The sequence below is a fragment of the Quercus robur genome, chromosome 12 (genome assembly GCF_932294415.1).
Source record: "Quercus robur chromosome 12, dhQueRobu3.1, whole genome shotgun sequence".
Lineage (NCBI taxonomy): Eukaryota > Viridiplantae > Streptophyta > Magnoliopsida > Fagales > Fagaceae > Quercus > Quercus robur.
The window spans coordinates 12,948,037-12,960,363 of NC_065545.1; the positions used below are offsets into that span (position 1 = coordinate 12,948,037).

Here is a 12,327-nt window from a genome sequence, read left to right on the forward strand (position 1 = left end):
CTTCTCATGGACGACATTTATGGACGAGTAAGGAGTTGGCTTTTTTTAGACACCATCAGTAGTCATTATAACTAAGTCCATTTGAATGTTAAGATTTAGAAATTTTCAATATGATATCATATTGTTTGGTTGAATTGTCATTTATAGCATCGTGTTGGTTAATTACTTATCATTAATAGTACATATTTAGGATTCTTAATCGTTCTAGTGATTTCTTGTTGTTAAAAATGGATGGAAAGACTATTTTGCTATTTGCGATGGAAGAAAATCTTGACCGATTGACTCTATATGTCTTTAATACTCTGTCTTTATATATATTGCTAAAAAAATGCTATATCCACAATATATTTATAATACTTTTTAATTTAAGTTATAAATTTGTTATGAAAATATTATGAGCGTAATACTTTATATTTTTGCTCAAAATTTTACTACAAAATAGGAGCTTGGTTTCTCTAAATGTGATATTTATATGCAGAATAAAGTAATAATAAATGTAATTAATAGGTTTTAAGCATTTAATAAAAAAATGTTTAAATTAATTTATGGTAATTAATGACACTTTCAGCAATAAATTTGGTACTATCCTTAATATTGAGTAATTCTTAGATACTTTTGAAACATAAAAAATTATGCTTTTTATGGTAAAATTCACTCATTAAATTCATGGTAAGGTCCACTATAAAAATAAGAGGATGGAACATTTCTTCATACTAGTACTTAAAAATTTTCCTATAACATTACTCACCCATAGGATAAGTACAGAGGAACTTACCCTGAAACCCAGGCAAAATCCAAAGTTTAGAAAAATGAATATTACTCAGAATATCTTATTATTGGTTGCACGCTCCATATGTATATTTTCTTTTTAAATAATAGACCAGTGGCGTGGGCTAAAGCAAAACAAGAAGCAAAAAATAAAAAATAAAAAATCGCGTGGGGTAGAAGCGAAAGAGGAGCGAAACACACCTACCTTCGTCACTACACTACTCAACTCAACGAATCTAACCAAATTCAGAGACTACTCCAAATCCAAAACCAAAAACTCAAATTCTACCGCACAAAAAAAGAAAAAAAAGAGAGAGTCAAAGTCCTAAATAATTTGACAGATATACAGAGTCCCATCAGGCCATCACTCACCGTTTCTCTCTTTTTCTGATGAAAATTTGGGCTTAGCTAGCTCCGACATGAGATGAGATGAGATTCTCTATCCTTCAGATATCTGGAATCTAATAAATTCTCTACAACTCTCTTCGTCTCATCTCTCTCTCTCTCTCGCTCATGGCTACTCTCTCTGCTTTCTCTTCTCCTCCATGGCCAAACCCAAATCCAAACCCTAACCCTAACCCTAACCCTAATTTTGTTGACTCCTTTTCTGACCACTCTTTTCCTCTCGAAACCGACTCCGATTCCCCCATGCCACAAGACCCGATCGAACCTCCTCATCCTCAAGATCCCAATCCCAACCCTAACGCTACCCAGAACCCGAACATCCAATACCCGTTGACCACGCCGCCGGATTCGCCGCCATCGCCGCAGCTGAATCTTCTGCACCTCTCGTTCAACCAGGACCACGGCTGCTTCGCGGCGGGAACGGACCACGGCTTCCGGATCTTCAACTGCGACCCGTTCCGCGAGATCTTCCGCCGCGACTTCATATCCTCGTCCACCGATTCCGCCGCGGAGGAATCCGGCGGCGGCATATCCGCCGTGGAGATGCTATTCCGCTGTAACATCCTGGCGCTCGTCGGCGGCGGACCTCACCCTCAGTACCCGCCGAACAAGGTCATGATCTGGGACGACCATCAGAGCAGGTGCATCGGCGAGCTGTCGTTCCGGTCAAACGTGCGGTCCGTGAGGCTCCGGCGTGATCGGATCGTCGTCGTTTTGGAGCAGAAGGTGTACGTGTACAACTTCGCGGACCTCAAGCTCCTTCACCAGATCGAGACCATTGCGAACCCTAAGGGACTCTGCGCGGTCTCGCAGCAGACCAGCTCGCTCGTTCTCGTCTGCCCGGGCCTTCAGAAGGGACAGGTTCGAGTCGAGCATTACGCCTCTAAGAGGACCAAGTTCATCATGGCTCACGACTCCAGGATCGCTTGCTTTGCACTCACCCCCGACGGTCAGTTGCTCGCCACGGCTAGCTCTAAAGGCACTCTGGTCCGTGTTTACAATACAATTGATGGAACTTTGCTCCAAGAGGTATGTGATTAGCACATGAGCTTTGATGCATACATGAGCTTTAATTGTCCTCGCTTTATCTTTATGAATTACATGCATTTGGAATTGCGGGATTGTTAAAGCTTTTGGACTGATTTCATAAGGAATGTGACTGAATGTGTTTAGAGTATGAAGCTTTAGGCAAACAGTGGTGTGGTAAATTAAAAGTGTAGTCTTGTGTGTTTGAATACCACCTATTTTGCTGAAATCTTGCTGAAATCTGAAAACTGAAAACAATTAAAAAATAATAAAAAAGGTTACTGTTTGAGCTTTGGTTACTGTTTACATGCCTGATTGCACTGTTCATGTTCCATGAGCAGTGCAACAGGCGCTGGACTTAAAAAAAAATAAAAGCCAAAAATGCAGACTTGGAAAATGCAGACGCCAAATCCAAACAAACACAAAATTGTATACGTTTGGATAGAAATGATTCTCCTGCGTTTGCCCCTTTTTTTTTTTTTTTTTATTAAATCCAGCGCCTCTTGCACTGTTCATGGGACATGAACATTGCAAATACCAGTATCCAAACGCACCCTTTGTTGCTGGTGTTGAACTGTTAATTGTGTAATTTGTGACTTTGTATGAGCTTTGTGAGGGAAATATCTTAATTAGATACTTGATGTGATTGAAGGCATTGGGATTAGTACAATTTGTAAACTGGAAGTATGTTAGGCAATGCAATTTGTCATTAAGCTACAGTTGCATAATGGTTAGTTGCTAGTGTAACTGTTGAAGGTTAGTTAGGCTTCATGGCTTTGAGCTCAGATTCTTTGTAGTTCACAATGAAGTAAACGGTTAATGATAAAATAAAAAAAATGACATGGAATATGCTGTATTTTCTTAGTTTGAGTTCTATAAAGGAATGGAAAGGAAAGAAATCTATAATTTTACTTTTATGCCTTTCACATTTTATTTGTCGTTTCTCATAATAGGGCCAGGGGCCATTTTGGTTTTTGGTTAAAGTAACGAAGTAGTTTGATGTCGGTTGATACTAGTGTAGAGTTTTGGGGCGTGTGTGTATGTACATAACTCCATCCAACTTAGCATTATAGTAAGAATGGACCCATATTATCTTAATACGTATGATTTTGTACCAGTCAAAATAGGCTGAACATTTTACTTCAGTAGATTCGATTAGTAGTTTAACATATGTTGTTAGTGCCATCATGTTTGATGTGGTTAGCATGGAAGGAACACAACTCTTGCATCTTTAAAGATATTGGGAAGTCCCTAGATCATTTGAAATCTTTAATCGTACCTTGTTTGAGTGGTCTTTGACCTTGGGGTTTTACATATTGTACTTCCATTTTTTAGTTTCACAATTCTCTTAGCTTTTCTTGTTAATACTTCATAACTTTTTAAGATCCTTCATGTTCATTTTCATGACCATGAAGTAATTCTCTTTGCAACAAAAATTTGTTACTTGTCAAAAAAAAAAAAAGTTGTCTATGCTTTTGGGTATGCAGAATCTTGAAGCTTTGAAACATATGCTGGGGCGGGAATGATGTTAGCATGTATGCTGTCTGTTTGAATGAATAAATGCAAGGGTAGGAGTGATTTTATCGTGTATATTGTCTAAGAATAGTTTTCTATAATTTAATTACTCATATATCAAACATTAGATGAAAATGATGGGAGGATAAGTTGAGATATTTGAGTGGCATGATAAGAGAGTGTATGTAATAATATGAATTTTCCTTTTGAGAAGTAAGAAGATGCTTGTGTTGAAGTTAAAATTAAGAGGAAGTCATTTTAGATGTTTTAAGGAACTGAAATGAAATATTGATGATTTTTGCCTATTCTAGGTCTTTGAAGAGATGGGATCCCCTATTACTTCTGTTGAGTTCTTTATTTGGGATTTTTTTTTTTTTTTTTTAGTGTCTTTCTTAGATGTCAGTTATTTTAGTTCTTAGTTTTCAGATAGCTCTTTATGGTTCCCATGTACTTGGGCTTTGTCCTTTTTTGCTCTTTAATAAATTTATTACTAATAAATTCTATTGTGCTGCCTTGTAATCTTAGGTTGTTTCTATGGAATTCTTTTTTTTTGTTGAGAAAAATGAATCATTTTCTTGTGTTTGGTTGACTTTGAAAATAAGCAAAAAAACATTTTTTTTGTTGTTGGCGCACATGGAAAATTATTAATATTTCTAAACAAAAATTTTCATTCACAAAAAGAAAACCTAAATGGGAAAAAGTTCTCTGTTTGGGCCATTGGGAGTCTCAAATGGGAAAACATGACCCAAATTTGGTATCTACTAAAAAAAAAAATGGGAAAGCAGTCTGTTTGAGTGAAAAAAGGTTAGTTTAAAAAAGTCAACAGTTGGACAACATTGATAGTATACATTAGGGCTGTCCATGGGTTGGGCGGGTTGGGTTTTTGCCCAACCCGTAACCGATTGGGTGGGTGGTTTTCTAATCTGCAATCGACCAGTAACGGTAACGGGCTCGTCGGTTTGGGTTGCCGGCGGGTGGCTGTTGGTTTCGGGTGAAACCAATAATCACCAGAATCTGCTGAAACTTGGCGAGATCTCGTTGGATTTGGCGAGATTTCTGCCAAATCGTGTGGAGAAATCACTGGTTCGGCCAGATCCGGTGTTTTTCTGCCAAAAATTGACAGATTTAAGTGAAAAAGTGGCCGGAAATCTGGAAAAAAATGGCTGGAGTTAATGGTCTTTGGGCGGGTTGGGTTTCATGGGTTTTAGAGGAAGAGATCCGAAATTGACCTGCCGGCGTTGGGTTTTTGACGTTGGGACCTGAGTCCGATCACTGGAGCCATCGGATTGGGTGGTTCTGGTTTGGGTCCAGGCGGGTTGGGCGGGTGGGCGGTTGATTTGGACGGCCCCAGTATACATTATTACATTATGATAACAGTCAATCTATGGAGAGAGAGAGATTCAGCTAATAGAGTTTATTTGTAGCAGTTTATTTTGTATTTAACATTGCCCTATATTGGGCTTCTTTTCCATTGACTACAAAATGTCTTTTTGTTAAGTTGCATTTTCCATCTTACCAAAACATCAGAAAATGTGGAAAATGTTTTTTTGTTACTCTAATTGTCAGTTAAACTTAACCCTAGTTGGACCCCCTCCCTTGTAATTGTAAGGAGAGAAGGGGAGGATGGGACCCCTAAGTAAACTTTTAATCTTACTCCAAAAGGAGTACTTGACTTGTAATGTAGATTAGACACTTCTAAAGTATCACACATGATCCCTCTTTAGCAATGTGGGATTCACCCATATGGACTAGTGTTTTTTCTTTTGCTAAGTAGTCAAATTATGTGACCCTTAATTCCTAGACTACTAGTTCCTTAGAATTTTGGTCTTCCTCTTTTGCATATTTTGATTGTTAGTTGATTGAGATATCTTACCCAAGACATGCCTTGAATTGGGAAAGGATGTTGTATGTTGGGTTCTGTACTGCTTTTTAATCTATATTGTGTTTATTTTTTCTATGTACTGTGAGGAAGTGGATTCCCTTTATTAAATGTCTAAATTTATGATTTCCTTGAAATTCTTCTTCATATCGATGTTGACTTGTAATTATGCATTTAAAACATCTTTAGGTATATTTTGAAATTAATTGCAAATTGGATGTACTGATGTAGGTAAGGAGGGGTGCAGATAGGGCAGAGATCTACAGTTTGGCATTCTCTTCAACTGCCCAGTGGTTAGCAGTCTCAAGTGACAAGGGAACTGTCCATGTTTTTAGCCTTAAGGTTAATTCTGCATCAGCAGGGAATGACAAGCCTCGAAGTGCATCTGATCCAAATCTTGCTGTTACACAGTCAAGCACATCTCTCTCTTTTATCAGAGGTAAAGCACCTCTTTCCCATGTTTTGTTTGATATGATTTTGCTGTTATTACTTTGAACATTAATATTTTATTCTTTACGATTGAGGTTATGTTTGGATGTCCATGATAATATGAATAATTTATTTTTTGTTGCTGGAATTTGAAAGACTTAATATATTTAACAAAGTGGAACCCGCAATCCTCACCTCCCCAAATAAATTGGAGCCCTTAATGGTTGATATTATATTTCCTTTGATGTCATGGAATCGTGGTAAAGATAATTGATAATTTCAAATGCCATGTAAAAAGAAAAGAGAATGTTCCTACTTTTTTCAATGTCATTTTATTCTCTCAGATGCTTGATGATAATGACGATCACCAAATAATTAGAACATAATTGAGGTGAATGGGATTTTGATTATGAATGGAAAAAGTTGGAGCCCCCTTGGTGAAGGGGGCGGTAATATCTTGATCCCAATTAGACAATTTGCAATTGGTGGATCAAATTTCTTTTCATTGAATCCAAGTCTCTTTAACTTACATTAAAAGAAGGGTGGCTGTATTCATTTTTTGTACCTATGAGTGAGGGATATAATTTTTTAGGTATGCTTTCATGGGTAAGGAGAGTGTCAAACAGTTGTTGGCAATCCTAGTGGATGTTCCTGGGAAGTTCGCGACAACGTTGCTATAACATGAAAAGCAAGGTGTGGGGCTTTTGTGATCACAGTGTACATTGTACAAGGGGAAACGAAGGTAACATGATTTTCTAAGGATGGAGAGGTAAAAATTTTGGTCACCTCACCCATAGTGGAAGGAAACAGGCAGAAATTGTGGGAGGAAAATGTGGGAAGGAAATCTATTTATGTGTGGAAAGTCCACATGGATCCATTGAAAAAGGTATTGGGCAAGCCATTACAAAGCCTAGCTTACTCAAACTCATGTGAATGGACTAATGGCCCAGAATTGTCAGCCCAAGACTCAGGAAGGTAAGACAAGCCTTTCAGTTTATCAATCATGATGGCCCATTAAGCCATGAAGAAGGCCAGGAAGGGTGGGAATCATTGTCAAATCACTCTGGGCTGGAGAAACTTAATCAGACCCAAGCCCAAGGCAATTAGATGTCATATGGGCGGTGAGGGGATTCGAATTAGGTTTACAAGCAATAGTGGAAATTTGATCTAGGAAAAATTGTAGCAGACAATTGGCACAGTAAGCAATTGCAGGTGGCGGTGACCGGGACTGTGAGAGGGCTCAGAATACTTTGTTTTTGAGCCGCTTGGGTTTGTTGTCGTTTAGGGCTTCAATTGGTTGGAGATGAGGATAACTCTTCCTCTCTGTAAACGAACCCAGAGCTTTGAGCTTGAAAGCAACCTACAAAGTGAGCTTCACTGTAGGGAAGTATCGATGGAGGAGAAGGAGATGATGTGAGGCGCCTCACATCGACCCTGAAGAAGTTAAGTTACACTGGTTGGATCCATGATTGGGTATAGGTTTGACAAGACACTAAGTGTTACAATTTTGAAACGTTAATGAGACCCATTATGTAGAGGATGACGATTCAGAAACCTTAGTATGGGTTTTGTAGCTTGTAAAATGGTTCACTAGATTTTTGGGGGTCTCGCTTGAAGTCTTTGAAGTAGAAACTACAGTTTTGAAGTCTCATAAATCCTCCTCTATTTGGAATCCTATATTGGAGAAGATTAATCGGAGGTTAGCCGGGTGGAAGAAGTTGTATTTGTCAAAAGGCGGAAGATTGACGCTGCTCAAGAGTACGCTTTCTAGCCTTCCTACTTACTATTTATCTCTCTTCACCATTCCGTCGCATGTGGCTAATAAAATTGAGAAGATTCAGAGGGACTTCCTGTGGGGGGAGTCGAAGGTTCATTTGGTGTGGTGGGATAAGGTGTGTGCTCCTAAGGTTAATGGTGGCTTGGGTATCAGGAAATTAACTACCTTTAATAAAGCTTTGCTTGGAAAGTGGTTATGGCGGTTTGGGGTTGAGGAGTCTCGTCTTTGGAGGAGGGTTGTAGCTTTGAAATTTGGGGAAGAGTGGGGGGGTTGGTCTTCTAAGTTGGGTAGGGGTGTTCATGGGTGTGGTTTATGGAGAAGTATCCGAAAAGGTTGGGAGATTTTTAGCAAGTTTATCCGGTTTGAGATTGGGGTGGGGGATAGAGTGAAGTTTTGGACAGATCAGTGGTGTGGGGACTCTCCACTCCATCTCTCCTTCCCGGTTGTGTATGGGATTGTTTCTAATAGAGAGGCTTCTGTGGCCTCATCTCTCGAAAGGTTGGGGACCGAGGCTCGTAGAAGTTGGAAGGTTCCTTTTCTTAGGGATCCTAATGATTGGGAGATGGGAGAGGTGGTTAATTTTCTCCATACCTTGGATTCTTGTTTACCTCACTCCGAGCAAGAAGACCGCATGGCTTGGAAGGTTGGGGACCGAGGCTCGTAGAAGTTGGAAGGTTCCTTTTCTTAGGGATCCTAATGATTGGGAGATGGGAGAGGTGGTTAATTTTCTCCATACCTTGGATTCTTGTTTACCTCACTCCGAGCAAGAAGACCGCATGGCTTGGAAATTGTCGAAGAAGGGGGACTTCAATATTCGCTCCTTTTACGACAAGCTTCGAAGCCCCTTTCCTTTTACTTTTCCTTGGAAAGGTATTTGGAAGGTTAAGGCCCCTACGTACGTCTCTTTCTTTGTTTGGACGGCGGCTTGGGAGAAGATTCTTACAGGGGACACTTTGCGGCGTAGAGGCTTCGAGCTGGTTGATTGGTGCATTATGTGTCGTTGCAATGGGGAGACGGTGAACCATTTGCTTCTCCATTGTGAAAAAGCTTATAAGTTGTGGAGCTTGATTTTCAGATCTTTTGGGATTTCTTGGGTCTTGCCTAGATCGGTTGCAGAAATGCTCTTCAGCTGGTGGAACTGGTTTGGAAAGCACTCTTCTAACATTTGGAATTTAGCTCCGTTGTGCCTTTTGTGGTGTATTTGGAGGGAGCGGAATTGGCGAACTTTTGAGGATAGGGACAGATCCGATGACCAGTTGCTAGCTTATTTTTGTGGTTCTCTTTTTGATTGGTCTAGGGCTTGGGGACTCACCTCTAGTGATTCCCTCCCTTTGTTCCTTTGCTCTCTTCTCTGTACTTAGTTCTTTGTTGCTTTCTGTTTGTTTTATAGTTCTCTTTTTTCTGTCTGTTTCTCTCCCTGTACTTTCTGTTCTGCCTCTGTTTTCATGAGGTAGATCTCTTAATATACTTCTTTTTTACTTATCAAAAAAAAAAAGATAGGATGTTTAACAAATCGTGGACAACATTAGCTAAACGAAGAGCCCAATAGGTATGTCTTAAGGGAATGGGGGAATTGAAGAACACGTTTTTCCCCATTAATTATGATACAAATAAAGGAGAGGGTAGTGGAGCTGCATCAAGAAGGATTTGGGGGCTTTTACTAGTTATTAACTTAATATGCAGCTAAATTTTTTATCATGGAATGTTGGGGGTTCTGAATAATGGGGAGAAAGGGGCAGAAATCAAATCTTTGTGGCTGGAAAGTGGATATCGTTTGCCTTTTGGAGACTAAGATGGAGTCTGTCTACAAATTACTTAGAAGTATTTGGGGAACGCCATTTGTAGATTTGGTTCACTTAGATTCATTTGAACATCTGGTGATATACTGTTGTTATAGAATAGAATAGTTGTTGAAAAAGTTGTAGTAGGGGTGTACACCATTTCATGTAAATTTGGTGTAAATTCTTCAGGATAGAAGAAGATTTTGTTTGGGCTGTTACTGTAGTTTATTGTCCCACACTCAATGCCAACAGATGACAACTTTGGGAAGGGTTAGTAGGAGTTTTAGTTTGTGGAATGTGCCTTATAGTTATAGTATTAGGGGGGGACTTTAACATAGTGCGGTTTACTAGTAATAGGGAGGCAATTAGAATTTACCTTGGTGATGTGGGATTTCTTTGAGTTTTTTAATTTCAAGCTATGTTGGATTTACCTTTGGAAGGTGATGCTTTCACTTGGTCAAATAATCATGTTCATCCTGTGTCTAGAATTGACTGAGTTTTTGTTTTTTCTGAGTGGGAAGCACACTTTCCTAATTTGAGTCAGACTACTCCTCTGTTAGATAATTTCCATATCATACTTTACTAATGTGAGGGCTCTTTCAAGATATTAATTAAGTAATTAACTCTTGAGTCCCTATTGTCTCATGTCCTAGTTTTTCAAAAATTGTTGTGTTCTGTGCTGTGTTATGTCTTGTCTGTGCTTCCTAGCCTCTGCCCTTGATTGCAAAAACAATACTTTAAATTAGAAACTGTTTTAACCCTAGAGTACTTATAAGTGGACCTTTAAAACCATACCACTTTTGTCGCAGCTGGACTTCACACAATTACCCAATGAAGTAAATCTTGAATGGACTAAATCCTTATTGCCATTGTCTAAACCCTTCATTTTTCAAATGTTGCATACCTGTCAACTTGAAGCAGGCATAAAACACTAATCTTTTGCTTTTTTATTTTATTTTTTATTTTGGGGCTACTGCCGAAGTATGTTTATCTCTTTTGGGGCTCTGGACCTAACTTAGCTTTGTGCTTGCAGGAGTTTTGCCCAAGTATTTTAACTCAGAGTGGTCAGTTGCCCAGTTTCGCTTGCCTGAGGGTTCTCATTACATTGTTGCTTTCGGTCACCAAAAGAATACAGTGGTAATTCTTGGCATGGATGGGAGGTAAGACTGTAAATAAAGCACGAATTCTTATTCAATTTTGGATAGCCATTCATTTTAGCCATTTATATGTCATATAATATAGGATGCATACTATCATTTAGGGGGTTTTTGAAAAGAAGTAATGATTTTTTCTGAACTAGATTCTTTTGGTGGTTGACTTACCCATCTCTTAATTGTTTCAATTTGCACAGTCATCACTGTAGAGTAAAATATATCACTTAAAAAGTTCACTGTTGACAAAAGATTAATACCTGGAATTAGCCATGAATCTTTATATCTTTGAAATCATCTGGATGATTGTTTTTGAGAGGATAGCAAGAATAGATGTGGAATCACAGTATTTCTTTTGGTCCTGAACACATTTTAATGAGGTTTTACAATAAAAAGGAATTCTCTAACACTAATTTCTTATATGTAATTAAATACATATGCAGCTTCTATCGCTGCCAGTTTGACACGGTGAATGGAGGCGAGATGACGCAGCTGGAATATCACAACTTTCTGAAGCCAGAAGAAGCCTTCTGATACTTGATGTGTATAATTTATTTCTTGGCTACATATATAATATATTTTTTCTCTTTGATTTAGGATATGGGTATCATGCTGTAAATATATGAGTGTAAATTATGCTACTTCCCAAAAGTAAGGGAAAAATTCCTGTAATATCTGTATGCATCTGTTCATAGCAAAATTTTCAATGCAGGTGGGCATGCTTGGAAAGTACAAAGATTCTAGTGTAATTTAAAAATGTTCACTCAATCAAATTTATATTCTAGTATTTTTACCAGTTTTAGTGCTGTGTGGAGGTTGAGTAATAGTTGCCATGTGCTTGATCGTGTGGTGTATTATACAATTACAGGGTATTTCTTCTGTCAGTGCTGGTTGGCCACACGCAAGTAACCAGTGACAACTAAACGCATTGCTCAATTTCATAGAGCTATGGCAAACCACAGAAACCTCGTCCATATAAAAAGTGATGAGTTTTGTTGCACCCAAATCTAGGCTTCTTGAAACAATCCATCAGAAATGACTGTTTTCCTTGTAGTTAAGTGATATGCCTATATGGGAAATTACCCTATTAAAGGTGTACTTGGATCTGGGTTTCCTCCGTCTCTCTCTCTCTCTCTCATTGCGAGGGAAGAAGTTACCCAATTTAACCCAACAAGTGAAAGCGATGAATTACTGGCAAACATTTCTCTCTCAAAAAAAAAAAAAGGTACTGGCAAACATTGCACGTTTGAGTTGTGGCAGTGTTGGGTGAATACCTTTTCAATTCAAAATTTTTGGTTCTATTATTTGACACAAGGTAACTTGTGAATTTAGATGTTGTCAGAAAGGAGCATCTGAAATTGTAAATTGTAATGATGTGAGTACTGACTACTGAGTGCCGATGTAGCGTCACTGTTTTGGGTCAGGAAGTTTCATGGTATTTTCTGTTGGAGCTGTGAGATTGCTCGAGTTTGCATAATATTATTTGAGAGTTGTGACATACTAAAATAAAATAATGGGTGCTGACCACTGAGGTATATATATATATATATTGAAAAGTTGTAAATATTTTTTCAATTATCAGTGAAAATTTATTCT

General features: G+C 38.5%; 1 protein-coding gene across 1 annotated transcript; it reads left to right on the forward strand.

Annotated features, from left to right (window-relative positions):
- The first annotated feature begins 897 nt into the window (after positions 1–897).
- LOC126710461 (autophagy-related protein 18a) lies at positions 898–11,533 on the forward strand. Its single transcript, XM_050410925.1, has 4 exons — positions 898–2,202; positions 5,825–6,032; positions 10,614–10,740; positions 11,175–11,533. Exons 1-4 carry the CDS (start codon positions 1,282–1,284, stop codon positions 11,263–11,265), a joined length of 1,347 nt encoding a protein of 448 aa, XP_050266882.1. The 5' UTR covers positions 898–1,281; the 3' UTR covers positions 11,266–11,533.
- Positions 11,534–12,327: the final 794 nt, after the last annotated feature.